The 18890-nt window shown below is 49.8% G+C and overlaps 1 protein-coding gene across 1 annotated transcript in view; it reads left to right on the top strand.

Annotated features, from left to right (window-relative positions):
- Positions 1–18890, top strand: part of zfhx3b (zinc finger homeobox 3b) — a 147950-nt gene that overhangs the window by 82595 nt on the left and 46465 nt on the right. The window contains 1 exon segment of the mRNA XM_062471053.1: positions 12–243. Coding sequence (XP_062327037.1) covers positions 12–243 — 232 coding nt within the window.

Raw genomic sequence — 18890 nt, 5'->3', positions numbered from 1 at the left:
CTCTCCCACAGCACCTCCAGCAGCATGAGAACGCGGTGGAGGGGGACGCCTGCTACTACCACTGCGTGCTGTGCAACTACTCCACCAAGGCCAAGCTCAACCTGATCCAGCACGTGCGCTCCATGAAGCACCAGCGCAGCGAGAGCCTGAGGAAGCTGCAGCGTCTGCAGAAGGGCCTGCCCGAGGAGGAGGAGGAGCTCAGCGCCATCTTCACCATCCGCAAGTGTCCCTCCGCAGACACCGGTAAGGAGAGGTTCTCCGTCCCCGTCGACCGTGTCGCGGCAACGCATGCACATGCGCCCCCACTTTTTTGGTTTGCCTCTGTCTCTTTCTCTCTCTTTCTCTCTCTTTCTCTCTCTTTCTCTCTCTTCCTCTCTCTTTCTCTATCTCTTTCTGTCTCTCTTTCTCTCTCTCATTTTCTCTCTCTCTCTCTCTCTCTCTCTCTCTCTCTCTCTCTCTCTCTCTCTCTCTCTCTCTCTCTCTCTCTCTCTCTCTCTCTCTCTCTCTCTCTCTCTCTCTCTCTATCTCTCTCTCTCTCTCTCTCTCTCTCTCTCTCTCTCTCTCTCTCTCTCTCTCTGCTCACTCACATTCACATTCACAGTGTAGCTGACTAAAGTGGGCCTTCTCTCTCCTGCTCGGATGCAGAACTGCTGCTCGGTTTATGATAATAGAGAACTAATCAAATATGAACAAACCCCAGGCAAGCAGACCACATGGATCAGGACGTGGTGGGTGTTTGCTTTTGCCATTGTTATTAATCCAGGTCAAAAAGCAGGAGTCGTAGTATCACTGTTAGGGGATCAGGGATTGGGCTTTCAGAGCGTGTCGTATCACTCTGAGGACGCATAAACACCTCTCAGAGCCACACGGAATGATTACTTGTTTGTTTTCCATGGTAAAGTAAAGGTAAACCCTTTGTCTGTATCTACATCCTCTTATCAAGTTTGTTCAAATTATTATCCCACATACACATTGTGAAAGTCTGCCTTTGGAGAAACAGGGTTAATAGAAAGAGTCGACCAGTGTTGCCCTTGGATAACGATGACTGCAAGGCAACAGGGCTGTGCTGCTCAGCCATTAAGGACACACGGAGAGACGCCATTAATGCAACTGGGCCCGACAGAAACAACAACAGCAGCAACCATACCGGCTCGCTCCGGCGGCGGGGGCAGCAGCGCAGGCACCAGGCACGAGCGTCGAGACAGACACGAAGGCTGGTCGTTTGTTAGGGGCTGATTAAAAAGACTGTGCTGCGGTCAATTAACACTCAGCCTCAGCACAGATTTGGTTTTCTAATCACTTTAACTTCGTATGCCCTGACAAAGGCGCTCTATTGTACCCACTCCTTCTTGCCCCCCCTCCCCACCGGAGATCCACCACTGCCCTCGCACACACACACCCTCTCTCTGTGTTGTTATGTTGGAGGGGTGGGGGGGGGGGAAGGAAAGAGAAAAGGCTAGCCTCTGAAGACACTTTGTTCCAAGGAGGCAGGGATAATGAAGCCAGCGGCCGGGAAATTGCGCAAAAGGCAGTCACAGATCTGAGGCAAATCATTAGAGAACATATTTAGCCGAGCAATTAAGGACAATTAAGCTTTCTGCTCGCTGCACTCCAAATATGTTAATGACTGTAGTACAGTGGACAAGCGAACATGCAAGGAAAGAGGAAGGCCCACTTAGGTTAAAAGGGTGGGGGGTTGGGGAGTTAGTGTCTCCATGGGGGGGATGAAGGGGTGGGGGGGGGTCTTGTGGTGTGGTTCACAAACAAGTCTGATTTTCTCTGCTTTTTTTGTCCGTGTTCTGTTTATTTATATATTTTCTTCCCTAACCTTTGATGTGCGTTAATGGATGCCCATGTTTGTAAGAGAGAGAGGGAGAGGCTAGCTCTGGGTTAGGTAATGGACTCCTGCAGCTTCCCTATGTGGGCAAGACACGTGCTCACACACGCACGCGCACACACACACACACACAGTGGAGCTCCCCTGTAGAGTCACATCAAGCTAAGGTCTTCCTCTCTTACGTGACCAGATCAAATTATCCACCAGAAAAACAGCCAGCAAACATTACAAGATGGTAGGCTGAACGGTAAACTACATTAACACATCAGGTCTGAGGCCGTTTTAGGGCTAATGTCTATTCTGGAAGTGCATACTTTGATGATGACTCGATTGGCTTGATACCAGGTCTCTTGATGAATTCAATCAACTCATCATTCCCACCTTAAGTACCTGAGGTATTTTTGACCTATGTAGCTGACAATTTCCACAAGAGGGACCTTACATTACATTTACATTTTACATTTTACATTTAGCAGACGCTCTTATCCAGAGCGACTTACAGTAAGTACAGGGACATTCCCCCGAGGCAAGTAGGGTGAAGTGCCTTGCCCAAGGACACAACGTCAGTTGGCATGGCCGGGAATCGAACTGGCAACCTTTGGATTACTATCCCGATTCCCTCACCGCTCAGCCACCTGACTCCCCTTACATTACCCTGTACTGCTTGAACAACATTGATGAAGGACAGTTAGGTCATCGAAAATAGGCTGTGATGTCATAGGTTTTGCGCTCAGAAAATGTTATATTAAGAGACCTACCCTAATCCCTGTGAGTCCCTCCCTGTCCCAGTCCTGGGCTAGTGGCTAGTTTACATGCCAGAGGCATGGTTATCATGCTTGTGAACAGTGTGGGATTGTGGGGGTTTTAGATAGAGAACGGTTCCTCAAATAGCCTGTGACGCAGTGTTTACCAAACGGCGGTGCGCGAGGCCGGCCGCTGAGGCCTTGATTGATTGTGCTTCAGATGCAGGCTCCAGCCTTACAGGCCTGCGGACTCTCTCTCTCTCTCTCCCTCTCTGCCAGGAAAAGACTGGGCGCAGACCAAGAGCCGCTGGAAAGCCTGCCACCACCCCTTTAAACGCCGGGGCAAGTTTTCCCTCTCTTCTCCGCCCTTTCTTTCCCCTCCCCTCATATATGTGCACATATAAATATATGCCAGATATATATATATATATTTTAAAGGTCGGTTAAATGAAATGAAGTGTGTGATAAAGAATGTCGGTCCCTCTCTCGCTCGCCACCTCCACCGAGCATCTTGATCGCATTACGCTGATAATGAACATACCTCTTCATCAGCGAGCATGAACGTTGCAAATTCTTGACCCCCTCCACCCCACTCATTCCTCCTCTTCTCCCAAACTGCCATTTCACTGCCTAATGTCTGGTCCCACTACCAGCGTGGTGGGACCACCCCAGCCCTCCCCCCTCCCAGCCCCCAGCCCTGAGCCCCCTGTGCCCCTCTCGAGCCGAACCATTCCCTCCTCGTGTAATATTTAATTTCCTCCCCGCTAGCTCTTCAGAGGCGCGGGGCTCTTTCTTGTGGTCGAGGCACAGTTGCTAAAGTGGTGGAAGGTTCCCCCCGCTTGTTAAAACAAAGCTGGCCCTGGATTTCTGGGTCAGCTAGGCAGTAATTCCCCTGGCTGCTGCTGTGCTGTGAGCAGGCCTCTGGTGGTATGAGGTGCTGGGCTACCAGCCTGAGCAGGGGCAGCCTCCTCCCTGCCTGCCCACCTGGGCTTCCCCCAGTCTGCTGCCCCCCTTGCCCCCTGACAACCACTGCACCAGGAGCACGACATAGGCAGACTGACAGCATGACTGGGGTTGGACTGAGGAGTCCTGTGTTAACCTAGTTGATGGTCTGTCTTGTCTGTGTAAGAGACAGATAGCAAAAGTTATAGATACATAGCCTCACGCAAATAGGAGAATGCAAGCAACACACGGGCAGAAACTCACTCACACACACACACACATCTGTTATGTTCAGCCTCTGGAGGGTTGAAGATCCTGTGCTGCTCCTGTAGTGGGTGTCCAGGGACGGCCGGGGCAGCAGAGATGTGTCTCACATCTAATTAGACCCAGGCAGGGATAAAAGGCATGCATTGTTTTTAATTCCTGCCCCCACTGAAAATGTGCCGCTTAAGCACGTTAGGGCTCTGTGGCTCTGCCTCCATTTGTCTTCTTTAACCCCTTCTCCAGAGGAGGGGGGGACGGACGGGGGGGACAAAGGAGCTCTCAGAGGGACTTCAGGCCTCACACAACTGCCCTGTGCGCAGGGAGACCACTGAACTCTGCTACTATAGCTCGCACATACCCACACAAACACACACACACGCACGAATGGTACTTAAGTCAACATCTCTCTGGATACATGAGAAAAAGAGAGTGGAAAAGATGAAGAGAAGCGCCACTCAGGTATTTGTGTGTGTGTGTGTGTGTTTGTGTATGTGTGCAGGCATCCATGTGTGTGTTTTGTTGAGGGGTTCGTCTGCTTGAGTGATAGGAGGATGGCATTGGAGCATAAGGATGAGGCTGTTTCTTATGAGTGATGTGCACCCGGGCGTGTGGCTCAATGACACATTGGGGCTTGTCATTTCATAACAAGTTAATGGACTCAAGTTATTTTTTAAGTGCAGAAGAGAGTGAGATCCTGCCTTTAAAAAGGGCAAGTTAAATAGTGTTGCGGGGGGAGGGGCTTTTAACAGCGAAGGGGGCCCTTGTCGAGCCGTTGAGGAGTAGAGGAGAAGAGTTTGAGTCTGCAGTGTGTGTGTGTGTGTGTGTGTGGAGTCTGATCTGGAGAACAAACGGGGCTGACGGTGTGGATTAGCCCCTGCTGTAAATCTGCCTCAGTCACAGATGGCAGGCCCTTGATCGCTGGGCTGTGACGGCTTGGCTCCCATAGCAGGAGGAAATCCCTGTCTGTGAGGCCGGGAGGCTGGCCTTGGGAGGAGGCTGAGAGGCTGGGACGGGGGGGGGGGGGTCTGCCCGAGTAGCAACCCCTTCATTGTCTCCCAACTCTGGGGACAGCCTGGCCTGGGCAGTCAGGGGTGTAGAGTTGGGGGGGGGGGGTCTGGTTAGTGACACTGCAGTTGCCATGTTTCCCCAAGGTAAACACTACAGCCCATGGATTGTGGAGCTCCGGACAGAAAACAGGAAGTTCAGTTCCTAGCTGCCGGCTGGTGTGTTGTGGTTTTGCTGGTGGGCAGGGGGACGCAGGGTGGTTCGAATGGTTAAAATGGAAATGAGGCCAAAGATGCGTGGAATTACTGCATACTACCGGAATCCAATTTGAAACCCCGTGCTTGTTTCGCTAAAAGGGGTGCAATTCCAAGGTCACGCGCTTAATAGCGAGGCCTGTCCCAACAACAGAGGCATCCCTCTTCCCTCCCCGCACGCCTCATACATAATTTTCTGGGCCCTGGAAAAAACTGGCAGAGATATCCATGCATAGAAAAATGCACTAAGAAGGCAAATGGTGGATGGTCGCTCAAATGGGGCCCCAGTCTTCCAACCGTAACTGAGGTTGCTGGACAGGATGTGTCAACTGTCAACAGTTGGGATGTGTGTGTGTGGGGGGGGGGGGGGGGGGGGGGGGGCATCTTCCTCCATTTACTTAAACAGGGCTGGAATAACTCAACAGTACAGTAAATGAAGCACGATCAAGGTCCTAATCCCGCTCTCTGGCCCCCTGCCTGTAGCTGTGCACGCTGCACATTATCTGGGCTTTACCCTGCCTGGCTACCACAGTGCTCTGGCTCCTGGGGGAAGGTGTGTGTGTGTGTGGGGGGGGGGGGGGTTATGGCTTCAGAAGCCAGGGAAAGCAGGGGTGAGCTGGGCCACGCTCCGATGGCCGTCCAGAGGCCGCAGCCCCAGATCTTGCTCCTTCCCGCAGGCCGGGAAAAAGCAGACGGCAGCCATGCCTGGAATGTCCTCCTTCTTTCATGCTTGTTAAAATGCAAAGTAAACCTTCCCCGAAACAGGATATTGTAGCCCCCAACCACAAGGCCTTTTCTCCATGCCATATTATGTCCAATCTGAAATTGGTCAGTAAGTATCTCAGACAGTGCTGTATGCTCTTTTAATAAAGGCTGTTATTGCGCTGGCGATGCTGAGTGGATATCAAAGCAGCCCCTGCCCAGGCCGAGGTGAGGGTTAGGGCGGTGAGGGTGAGCGGGGCCCCCGGGGGCCCAGGGCCCAGCCAGGCTCCCGTCAGACGCCCGCCCTCTAATCCCTGGCCCTACGGCACGGGCAGCAGAGGAAATTGTTTGCTGTCCGCGGAACGTGGCAGGAATTTCATAAATACATTACCTTTCATTTTGAAAATATTAGAAAAGCTCACTGGCCCTTTATTAAAAAAGCTGAAATGACGGCTTTATAGATTTTCCAGTTGTGCATGTTCAGTGCTCATACAGCCCTGCTGTCCAAACTCGAGCACAAGGAAGTATTTTCTTTCCTGCTTCCCCCTGGTTTATAGATGGCCTCCGTATAAATGGCCTCTGGCCTCTGGCTCATCCTCCAATACCAAATGGACCAGAAAGCCACCGTTCTATTCCAGGATCCAGATTGGCCGAGGCCCAGAGTAGGAGGGGGCTGTCCCAAGGGATGCTTCCCCTGGCAGGTGAACAAAGCCCGCGTCTCCGATGGTATGTCAGCCCCAGAGAGCAGCCTCACCGAGCACAGGCCCAGCCTCAGCCCTGAGCCTCCGCTGAGGATGAGGGAGACAGAGAGGGACGTTGAGGCCGGCGATGAATTCGACAATCGACAACAGGTTCAGTCGAAAAGAAAATGCACGCGCTTGGCTCCTTTCTTTGCATCCAAAATCAAGTCGAGTCAGGGCAAACGGAATCCGTACTCGAGTCAGTCCACATCACAGCCTGAACTTTTAACATGGGGAGCTTTTTTTTGCCTAGCATGCTTTTGGTACATGGTGAGCTCAATAAGGGCCTTAGTGTGTTCCCTGTGTGTGCTTTCACTGTCAGGGATGGCACGTGGGTGTAAATGTGAACTGGATTTTATTTGGCACACAGGCACAGCCATAAATGAGCAGACACATAGGTGTCCACACACACAGAATTAGGCGGTGTGTGGGTGAGAGGGGCCCTGCCTGTCATCGAGCCCATTCCCAGGCCTTTATTTCACCCCCTGACGAGGTGCCCGGTGGACAGCAGAGGAGACAGGCAGCGCATTAGAATATTGGTTTCCGTCTCGGCCGTCATTACCAGACACTCTACTTGAAAGCTGATCCAACAGATAGACAGTCCATCAGGAGACAGTCATCTCATTTGTACTTACTAAACGTGTTAATGAGTTCTATTTCGAGGGCCTGCTGGCTTTGCTGTTGGACACCGGAGCAGAGGTAGGGATCAGTGGTTTAGGGTGCTGAGTTGCAGACTCGGGAGGAGCCAAGGGGGGGGGGGGGGGGGGGGGGGGGGGGGGTGGTGTGTTATGAAGTAGCAGTGCCCCCCCCCCCCACCCGTCGTCAGAGAGAGTGACCACAGACTCCAAAGAGGCTGTCAGTCAGTGTCGGCTGTCTCTGTGGTTTGCTGAGAGGTGAACTGAGAATAGATGAGCTGACGGCAGGAGAAGGCTTGTGATGGTTTTGATTAGAGCTGCAGCAGTGACAATGTCAGTGAATGCTAGGAAGAAAAGAGAGAGAGAGAGAGAGAGAGAGAGAGAGATGAGAGAGAGAGAGAGAGAGAGAGAAGAGAGAGAGAGAGAGAGAGAGAGAGAGAGAGAGAGAGAGAGAGAGGTGTCAGTTGCGCATTGAGGCAGGGAGGTGAGTATGATATTTCCGTTTTCGGAAAGTTCTGAAAGACCTTCGATCAAACCAGGCCTAGTGTGTTGTGAGCTTTCCGAACGGGGTGCCTAGAGTTCGGATTGAGGTGAGTGTCTGGAGCAGAAGGCAGTGTCCCTAGAGCTCCAACATGGCTGACTGTTGCTCCTGTAATGAGCAGCACCAGAGCAGCGTGTTGGCAGCCATCTTGTACTATTTACAGGAAGTGCTTAAAGTGTAACAAGGATCCCCAGTGTGAGTCACTGCACCATCCCTGTAATCACAGAACACCAATAACGTCAAGTGTTCCATATGAATCCCATCCAATCAGGCCATCCTAGACCGCGCAAACTCATACAAGTGCTCTCTCTCACACACATGCATACACACACACACACACACACAATTGTGCTGCACATAAACACCCATAAATCCATCACACACATGTGATCGCTATACTGTTTGCTCTAATGTGTCTGGCCCACCAACCGATATGTTAGAGCCATAACTTTAATTCTTTCATAAGCAAATAAGATTTTTCTTCATTGCTAACTTGGCCTCCCCCCAAGCCGCACATTATGATCTTACTGCCAGTATGTTGTGATATATGTGCTATTGATCGCAGTGTATGTGTATGTCAGGTATTCTGGGAACGAGGAACGATAAATTGTTAACCGTGCTTAGATCGCTTCATCTGTTGCTGTGCTTTGGAATTTGGAGACCTGCAGTTCGCTCTCTGGAATCTCAATTGGATCCCAGTCCACAGAAGAGCGTCTGACCTTCTGAGCAGAGGTGGAGGTTCAGCGGGCTCTCTGTGCTGGTGGAGCAGGTCGGAGTGGCTCCTGACAGCACAGCATTACCGTGTGTAGAGCGGGAATAACCTGCAGGCTGAAAGGAGAGACGGTCTGTTTTGGTACCTGCTCTCCGGTAGAAGAGAGCGGAAAGAGAGGCTGTGTGTGTGTGTGTGTGTGTTTGTGTGTGCGTGTGTGTTTGTGTGTGCGTCCCTCCGACCCATCAATTAAAAGCAGCCAGGCAGATGGTAGTGATGAGAGAAGAGCAGGAATAATTCAATAGTGAACCTTGCTAACCTTTACCTGTGGGCCTGCTAGTCTGCCATTGATTCAGGCTGTGCTTGATTATTCACTACACACAGCCTTGAGAGACAGCGAAGCGAGCGAGGGAGAGAGAAACAGAGGGGTATTGATGAGCGGGGTGAAAAATACAGTGGGAAAGATGAGTGGGAGTGAGGTGGTGGAGAGAAACAGCAGGATAGCGTTGGTGGCATGTGACAGTGGATGTAGGGCAGGAGCAGGTGTTTACAGCTCGGTGCTGCGAGTCTCCGTTACCTCCGACAACCGTCACCCCCCCCCCCACACACACACACACACACACACACAAACACACATGCCTGTCTGGATATCAGGCACAGGAACAGGGATTGTCACACCCTTCCCCCAGGCCTCACCTGGCCCGCCCATTCCCTCGCTAACATTGATCGGAGCACACCCTTCCGGGTCAGGAGCTCGTGTCTGCAGGGAGGGGACAGGGATTGTCCCCTCGTAGAAGCGTGTTTGGGGGGAAAGCGTGGGATTGTGGGGCAGCAGACGGCCTGTTGTTCTGTGCCTGCTGCCGCCGATTGGCCGGCGGTGTTTGTTAAGGAGAGGTTGGGGGGTCTGGGTCTACAGCGGGTTGTGCCCATAGCCTGAGCGGAGGAGGAGGCTGGAGTCTGTTTAACCAGATGTGGGGCCCTTTTTCTGCCCAGCGACGATCCGAGACAAGATGGTATTTGTTTTTGACAAACTGGGACATTCCTGCTGTTTGACTGGGTCAGATTTATGGCGTCCCTCCTGGTCCGGGTAGAAGGCCCAGCCCTCACACTGTCTCTTTGTCTGGGCCTCGCAGGCCGCTTTGCCCCTCTTGTCACTGGAGCTTTATTAGCTGCTACTGGACACATTCCCCCCCGCCTGTAGCCTCGCCGAAATGGGCAGAGCCCGGGCACACACCCAGGCCCCAGCCCAGAGATGGATGAGATTTAAAGTGTATCAACTCACAGAAAGATGACTGTTGCATATTCTTTTCGAGCAGCGTTTCAATCTGGCCAGGCTGCCTAGGCTGTGATGTCTCCTCCTCCTCAGTGCAGGGGATGAGCGACTGGCAGATCAAGGCCTGGCTGTCTGTCTCTGGGATCAGGCCGGCTTCACTATGTGTTGTCTCATGCGTCTGGGTGATTGCCCTTCTATGTCTATGTTGACTTTACAGGAGGCAGGAAACACACAGACACACATGCACAAGCACATGCATCCACACTGTGACAGAGCATACACATTACACACGGGTTCTTTAAAAAAGAGCCCGAGACAGTGTTCAGCCGTAGAGACACCATAGAATACATAGTATATCCTTATTTGTGTAGAGGGTATAGTAGAATAAGTCTTTAATATCCCAAAGGGGCAATTAGTTTTGAAGCCGGAATCAAGAAACATACAGTATACTGTACACTTTATCACATGCACTAAAATGAAATTGACTATACAATACGAAACAGAAGTTAAAAACCGAGTAAAGGCAGAGTAATAAAAACTATAGTATAGTTGATATTATCAACAACCAAGTCACATGCTCGTCAAGTCTGGAAGTTCTTGATTGAGTTTAATACTTATTTATTGCTTCTTACTTTAAGTGAGCGTCTTTGCACTCAAGAATAAGACAAAACTACACAGCACATGCTCAGGCAGATCTGTTTTCTAAATTTCCTATTGTCTTTGTTACACACATTGCCTATAAAACGGTTACTGCATATGCAATCATTGCCTGTTGATTTCCAATCCCGGCAGCGGTTTATAAGGCTTTTTTCTGCTTTTTTATTGTTCCGGGATTCTTGGCATGGTTATTTGTTGAGCCCTCGAATTTCTGTAAAGCATATTTTTTCATTTAAAAGTGAATTTAGAAGACACGGAGAAGGACGGGAGAGAGTGGAGGCAAATATGTTGGAAGGCAGCAGAAAAACCAACCCTGACCAATTTGAAGCATTAAGATGAATAATCCACTGTTTAGAAACCAAGCAAAGGTCAATTTTCACGCTACCTGCTCAGTAAGCATACAGGAGAGCCCGCCGTATCGAGTCAATTCAGCCGTGCTGCACAGTGAAGAGGAAGGGACACGCCATTCCGGGGCCACTTTAGAGTTGTGCCGCTACGTTAGACCAAGTGCTGCTATAAAAAGAGTTTCTCCTCACTCAAGCCAGGCCCGATGGGCTCATGCACTTGTTTTTGAAGTTTTAGTGCTCTCCGAGCCAGGATACTTGTGGACCTGGAGAGACAGATTAAAAGTAGTTTACAAACTTGGCCAACAAATAGGGATCCCACAGGTGGGGATTTTTTTTTACATGAAAATAGATATTGGAATGATCTGTTCTCCTATACATGGATGGGGGTTTTAATATCAGACTGGACTGGCTAGCAGCTCCTACCGTAGCCTCTACTGACCATTCTAACTGGACAGGATATATACTGGTGCAGCACCAAAAAGCTATTTGGTACAACATGAAAGACATATGAATTTGACTGATAGCAGAGGTCTCAAGAGGCCAGTGCTGAAGGCCTTCTGAGACCGAGTCTCCACAAGAGAGAGAGAGATGCTCCCCTGTGAGCAACCTAATAGAGGAGGAGAAGGATTAGTCTGCTCTGTCTACTCTCACTGGTCATGTGAATATTAAAACAGGGACTAATGGTGTCTGGGAAGTGGAATTAGCATCCAGGACAGTGTCACTCCTCCCAGCTACCTTAATGAGGCAGGGACAGAGCACGGTGTCAGAGACGACAAGCAGGCCAATGGCTATTAAAAACCACACACACCCATCTAGGAGGGAGCACAGGAGGGAGGGGGGCTGCGGCCCCGTGCTGAGAGCAGCCATTTTGTTCCTGAGATCATTTTGAAAACATCTGTAGACGGTATGGATATTAGTCCCAGACAAACTGGCATGTGAGAAAGAAAGTGATGATGATTGCAAGGGGGTGGCGGGGGGGGGGGGGGGGGGGGAGGAGGGCGTTGGAAATGAGTGTTTCTGTCATGTATATGTTGAATATCCCAGCTACTTGGGAAAGGTTGAGATGGGGCACATATTTGGGGGCAAGACGCTGAATGGCGTTACAGTGGAGGTGACTGAATGCATGCGCAGGTCCCTGTCAATCAGACGAACGGCCCAGTAATCTCCTGCTTGTTTAGTTCCTCAGGTCCTATGTCAGCTGGGACCAGTATGGCAGGGGAGAATTAGGAAAAAATGGGCCCAGTTTTTGTCATGTAAAACCGGGTGAGAAAATCTAATTGGGTGGGGGAGAGAGAACGAGGTGTCCTTTGTTTAAGGGCCTTCCTGCAGTCACTTTGCAGCCTCCATTGTGAGCGGCCCACAATAGCATTAATTTGTGCTCCTGGCCTAGGCTCTTCCTTTCTCTGGCTCTCTGTGCAGTCAGCTCCTGTCTGTTCCACTCTATCTCCACGCTTTACCTCCACGCTCCAACAGCACTGAGGAGGGGGGCCACAGAGACCCCCACCACCACCACCTTCAACACTCCCCTTTCAATCCCATATTACTGGGCCTTTTTATTCCTCCCCATCAAAAAAAAAAAGTAACGTTCTTGTCTGCCTTCTCTGGCCTTGGTTTTCTGCCTCCAGAAAGTGTCTGTACATATCTTCTCGCATGTTATCTGATTTGAAAAACCCAGTCATTTAATGAGAAATGATTGGAATTGATTGCTCAGTATGTTAAGAGTCTTGCCATGAGAACGGGCCAGTACCGGATGAAAGATTGTGTCTTCATCATAAAGGAAATACTTTTTAATTTTCGAATCATCTTTAAATATGTAGGGCAGAGACTTAATAAAGAGATGATGAGAAAGACTGTACATTCAGTACATGACTGTAACAGTTCTGAAAACTGTTACTGATCCTCTAATGGCCATGAAATGTATCATCTGGGCTCTTTGTCAACAAGCAGACTGTTGGAGTGGACTCCTACACTTGTGATTTTTCTCAAGTGAGACAATCCTTCCATGCTTCCTTCATCTGAAGACAGGAGCCATCTTTGAATTAGCACTCAGGCGTCACTACAAAGCTATGCACTCGACGCTTATGAGATCTTCTCAAAGAGGCCAAACACAATCCCCCTCAATGAGAGACGACCTGTTCTTCCCATCGCCGGCTTCTCAGACCATCGTGGGCCCGCTAAATTTAGAGAAACAAAGGAAGGATTTTCAGAAAGTTGCCAATTTGAAGAACACGGAAGATAAGTGAGGTTAGATGTTTCTTCCTGCCTGTGTCAGTGTGTCTATGTAGAGCAGCGAGCAGGCTAACATGTCGTCCTGTGAGTGGCAGCCGCTAGCATGCACTCTAGCACCACCCCCAACCCTGCCCATGTGCAAATTGAATAACGACTAACCTCGTCATATTTAGTGCACTATTAATGGCTCTCTGCCTTGTGAAGGTGTAATCATGCGTGATAAAAACCGGGCCAAAGTTACTAAGCTACGAGCAATCTTGTGTGCATTAAAGTGTCCTTTTTTTGTTGCAAAGGTCATTCATAACTTGGTCGCACCGTTGATGTACAGTGAGAGATATTGATTGATTAATGCATAAAGTGCTCGGAATCCATTTGGCTCTGCGAAGGGGAGTGGAGAGAAGACTTGCACTCTGTCTCTCTCCCCCTCGCTCGCTCTCCCTCTCTATATTTTCACCTCTCCCCCCATTGTTCGAAGGGCATCATTTTTCCTCTGCTAAGTTTAAGGGACAAAAGCCCCTGTTTCTGCCAAGTAATGCATTCAAAGGAACATTGATTCTCATCAGTGTCAGTTGAATTACTCTCAAAGGCTTGACAAGGAGTTGCTCTTACATGAACCTCCTGCCTCTGTCGCCCCTCAAACACCGCAGGAGTGAACCGGCAGTCCAGCTCATCTCTAATAACTCACAAAGACCTTTTTTTCCCCCCACCTCAAAGTATCTTAAATTCGAACTTTTTCATCCACACTTTACTAGACACTTTTCTTTTTTTCCGCCAGATGGGGGTTAGAGCGTGACATCACATTCTCTGTGTCGCCCCTCAGTGTAATCATGGGGTCCTCCTTTCATTTGCACACCAATCATCGCTCATCAAGTGTGGTTCATATTGGTAATCTCATGGAGTGTCTTCGGAGGGTTAAACTCCACCACCGCTGGGTCTCCATTGTCCCTCCATAGATTGATTCAGGGAGGACATGGACATGGTCTCCTCCGAACTCGGCGGGTCCCCCGGCAAATAGCGGGCAGAGCCTTCGAGGGGGCAGGGTCAGGGGCCGGCGCCTTAGCTCTCCGTGACAAGGAAGAGGAGCCTTTCCTCCCCCTGCGGGCCCCTGCTGGGGAGCCCTGTGAAAGGACCCTGAGAGCTGGTCGTTCCCTAAGACACCCGGGCTTCATTAGGGATTCATAACAAGAGTGTGCCATCCCCAGCACCTTTCATCTCCACCGGGGGCTGCTCCATTAGGATCTTTTATCTTTGTGCTGATGTGGCTGCTGCTGGTAATGGGGCTGACGAGAAAGCCCCAAAAAGTAAAGACTCGACACTGACGCTGTCAGCCGTCCTCCAAGACTAACAGATCCATACTCCACGGACCCACAGGTTAATGAACTCGGAATAGCCCCTGTGAGTTAGGCATTCATAGAACTTCATTCCGGAAATACCCAGCATTTGTCATGTTGTTTAGACCTGACAAGAACAAATATGCACAAATATGTCCATTGGACAAATGTACGGGTAAAGAGAGATAGTAAAGGTAGGATTGCGAGGGGTTCCAAGCAGAGAGAGGACCGTTACGGAGGTGGAGGGAGCTGCGTTGGAGTGGTGTGTGTTTCCGTGAACGTGTGGGCTCCATTTTGACGGCTAGTATCTGGCGTGGCGTGCTGCTGTGCTGCTAATGGTTTGTGGCCTCACCACAGAACAGCCAATGCTACAGCAGGAGCACTGGTGTCAGCTGCCATAACAACTCCACAGCCCTCCCCCGCAGGACCCATCCACCCTCCTACACATGCACACGCTACACACACACACACATGCACACACGCACACACACACACACATGCACACACGCACACACACACAACCTGCCCTCCTCCCCATCACCCGTGATGCAGAGCAGCTGATGGTGTTCAAATGATGATGAATTGACACCAATGCGGTATCCATTTCTCTGCACATTCCTATGTTTTTTTTTCTCTCATAGTCATGGAGGTTTTCAATAGACGTGTCTCATTGCAAGATGGCCAATGGCCTAAAAGTGAAGGTATGAAAAAATGTATTGTCGGCTAATGTACCTTTAATATCGCATTACTGCTGTTGTGCAGGCTCCTCTTGAAAAACGTTGCTTTTGGAGAAGAAAACACAATCGCATAATGGTTTGGTAATTCATGCAGGGCAATGTATTTCAAATGTTATACTAATTATGAGAAATACTCTAACTTTCCCCTACATGGCCACGGCGAAGCAAATCTCATTTCCAAGGCAAAGCAGGGAAGGAACACACTGAATAATCATTGTGTTTAATGCTCTAGTCATAATCCCAGGTTTTATGATGGTTTTCTAATGATTTTCTAATGATGTTAAATATTAGTAGAGAGTACAGCCATAATTTGAACGCAGCGGTCGTTTTTTCAACACTCTATCAGCACACCCGATTGCAACTGCGATGAATATTGCGCCAGGAATGAGATTTAAGGGCCATCCCCTTTGGTGTTTTATTTTGCCGTCTCCCCGTCTGCCATAAATCCTCATCGCGGCGCTCTGGAAGCCTCTCCGCCCTCGCCCCGCTCCCCAGGTGGGAATACGATTAGGTGCAGGGGCCATTTCATTCAGTGCCACTGTCCATCCGCCGCAGTCATTCGTAAAAAGAAAGAAGGAAAGAAAAAAAAAAAATGCTGAAGCTGCCCCTATGGAGAAAACACGAGAGTGAGGCTCCTGGGAAATAAAAAAAAGAAGAAAAAAGCAAGAGAAGTAGAGGTAGAGAAGGGCAGAAAACGGAGGAGAAAATGGCAGTCAGGAAAAAAAGGGAGGGAGGGGGGGGGGAGAGAGAAATAAATGTCCCTGAATGGCTATCAAACGAGATACAGAAAGCTCAGTGCCTGATGAGGGACAATGTAGAGCAAAATATGTATTGGAGACAAAGGCTTTGTCTCCTTCCTGGGCCTCTTCAATGAATTACACCCCCCCCCCCATACCCCCTCCCCCCAGCTTTTTAATTAAATGGCCACAGCTCCATCTCTCTATCCGTAGCTCCCCATTACAGAGGCTAGATAAGGGATTGCTATCTGTAGCATGTTAAGAAAGGCTGCTGGGCAGCGAAGCCTCATGAAATTTGTCACAAGATCTCATTTTCCTCATTGCCAGACGTGATGCTTATAATTGATGTGGAGGCAGGAGTAATTTATTGTCCGTCTGCAATTATCATCCTCTTCTTGCGAGGGGATGTGTCTGCAATTTATATGGGGTGGGGGGGGTGGGGGGGGGGCAGTGGTGTATACACGTGTGTGGTTGGAGGGGTAGAGTGGGGAGAGCAGCAGTATGCTTGCAGGTGTGTGAGGTGTAATGGGAGGAGCAGTGAAGTTTGAGGTTGCGGAACACACACATTCATGCAAGTGGCAGGTTTGACTGCGTGTGTGTTCATTTGCTTATATCCCGACCACCATGATCACCTCGGGATGTAAATTGATGGCTGGTGCCGTATCATGAGCTGGATGGGGCGTCTAACACGGCCGCGTGGAACCGGGGCTGACGGGGCTGTCACCACGCCAGCTGGACTTTCACACACAGCCGGGGGCGGGGAGGGCCAGCAGGGCCGTGGGTCGGGGGGGGGTCGGAGGGGTCGGGGGGTGGGGGGAGAGGGGGGGGGGGGGTGGGGGGGTTGGGGGGGCTGGTCCAGCCAGCTTTGTCCACCTCCGTCTCCCAGTCCCCACATTTATTTGCCTCCTGATTTCCTCAGACCTGTATCTCTCTCTCTTTCTCTCTCTCTCTCTTTCTCTCTCTCTTTCTCTCTCTCTCTCTCTCTCTCTCTCTCTCTCTCTCTCTCTCTCTCTCTCTCTCTCGCTCCTTCCTGATAATGATGATCATGGGAGGAGGATTGTTCAGAATGTAGTCATTTGAATACTGAAGAGGATCAGAGACTAACGCTCCATCAAGGGAAACGCAATCAAGCATTTATTATTATATTTTTAATCAAATTGTGAATTTATTTACCTCATTACCTTTTCCTGGCAGATTCAGACAAATATGCGGACACACTCTGTACCCACAGGAAGATTTGTCATCACAATCTGGAATAACATAAGACATCAATCATGGGCTTTTGGAAGCCTTTACTTGTTTAATGCACGCCTGAGCTGTGTTCTGATTTTAAACCACCTCCCGAGTTCATTAATTTCCCTCTCCTGGTCATAACATTAAACATTAAATAAATAAATCTTCAGATTGCCAATGCTGGCTGGCGAGGCGCTGCATTAAAAACATGCAGTCATTAACACAGAAATATCATTAGTGATATGGAGGCAGCACTTGAGTTAAAAAATGAGGCAGCTCCCCGCCCTGTGTGCTCAATGTGGGTCACATGTGCTGGCTTGGCTGAGGACAACGTGTTACAGAGTGTTAGAGTAGGGGTTGTCCTCTCATTAGTGACGCCGCAGTGGCCGGTGGACCCCTGGTGGGTGTGTTTCTGTCTGACCGTCTTCCTTCCTGCCTGTCTGTCTGCCTACCTGTCTGTCGGTCTGTCTGTCTGCGTGGCAGCAAAGACGAGTACCACATCAAGCTAGCCAGAGGCTCACCTCCAGAATGAATGGAGTCAGTAGGGTGCTTTGAGATTGTTTTCTTCAGCCCAGTGGATACCGCTGATTTCAGAGATATTGTCTGAGCCCCATGAGGTTCGGAAGTGTCTCTCTCACACGCACACAAACACGCAAGTCATATGATGATTTTTTATTGTCAGCTAAGCTACGATTAGAAGAATGCTGTCTTTTCCCACTTTTGATGTGCAGTACTCAGGTAGAATGAGTGTATACAGGTTTATCAGCAACCATCATGTCCTGTAGCTCAACTGTGAGTGTGTTTGGGGTGTTTGGAGGAAGGAGGGGGGGGGGGAGAGAGAGGTGGGGGGCTGTCACACCAACATCCTCTGTCGCCGTAGCCAACTCTGAGCATGCTCATTGAGTAACAGAACCGGTTTGTCTACCTGCCCTGTTGTGTGCTGTTTCCAAATTAGACTTTCAAATCAAGGAGCCAGTGGGAGACAGAGACACTAGTTTTCTCTCCCCCTTTAATAATCAGCCCTGTTTACTCTTCGGGGAGTCATCTTTATACTTCTCTTAAATGCGCCCTCTAAGCGGGGAGAGTGTCTTTAATAAAGCACGCAGGCAGGCAGCGCGCCATCCCAGCAATATCTGGGATGTGAATCACGCAAGGGAGATTTGAGAGATTGGAAGCAGTGGAGGAACACCAGGGAGGAGGAGGCGGAGGAGGAGGAGGAGGGGGGAGGAGGAGGAGGAGAAGGAGGAGGAGGAGCAGAGGGGAGGAGGAGCAGGGGGGAGGAGGTGGAAGGGACCGCTGCACCCTTCATGCTATTATCTTTATGGCATAGCAAAACATGCTTCAGGCAATCAGCATGAAATTGTTAATTGCTCAGCCCACTTGTGTGTTGCTCTGGGGACAGGGACTGAGGGAGCCTTCAGCAGAACCTGGATCCAGTCAGCGGTGAGGCGCCCAACTAACTGCCTGCACGGCTGGCATGGGAGACCAGCAAGAACTCTGTCAAACAAACAGCAGCCCTCATCTTTGACCTTCACAGAATTCATATAGCAATCACCACAGGCAAAACATTGTATCTGAACCATCTAGAGATATGTTTTCGAGGAATCGTTTCGTCTGAACTTGTAACGGTAGTTATGTGTGCTAGTTTGTGTAATTGCCACGGATGTGAATTCTACTTACATTGCCACAAGGTTGTTTGAAAAGAAAGTGAAGATGAGGTTTGAGGCAGTAATGTGTAGCAGTTGGAGGTGAACCCAGGCTCTGAACACAATCTGGTTCAAAGGTTTCACGCAGAAAGCCCTAAAACATTATAACCTACAGTATCAGCCTGGAAAGCTAAAAGGCAAATTATCACTACTTAGGGCAACAAAACTTTCCTCCAGTTTTGCCTGAGAACAACATTCCTAGTTTGTGCGTGTGCATATATATTGTATGAACATTAGTATGTGTGTGTGCGTGTGTACTATATGTGTC

This window comes from Osmerus eperlanus, chromosome 10 (assembly GCF_963692335.1).
Source record: "Osmerus eperlanus chromosome 10, fOsmEpe2.1, whole genome shotgun sequence".
Taxonomy (NCBI): Eukaryota; Metazoa; Chordata; class Actinopteri; order Osmeriformes; family Osmeridae; genus Osmerus; species Osmerus eperlanus.
This window is presented reverse-complemented; position numbering and strand designations above follow the sequence as displayed.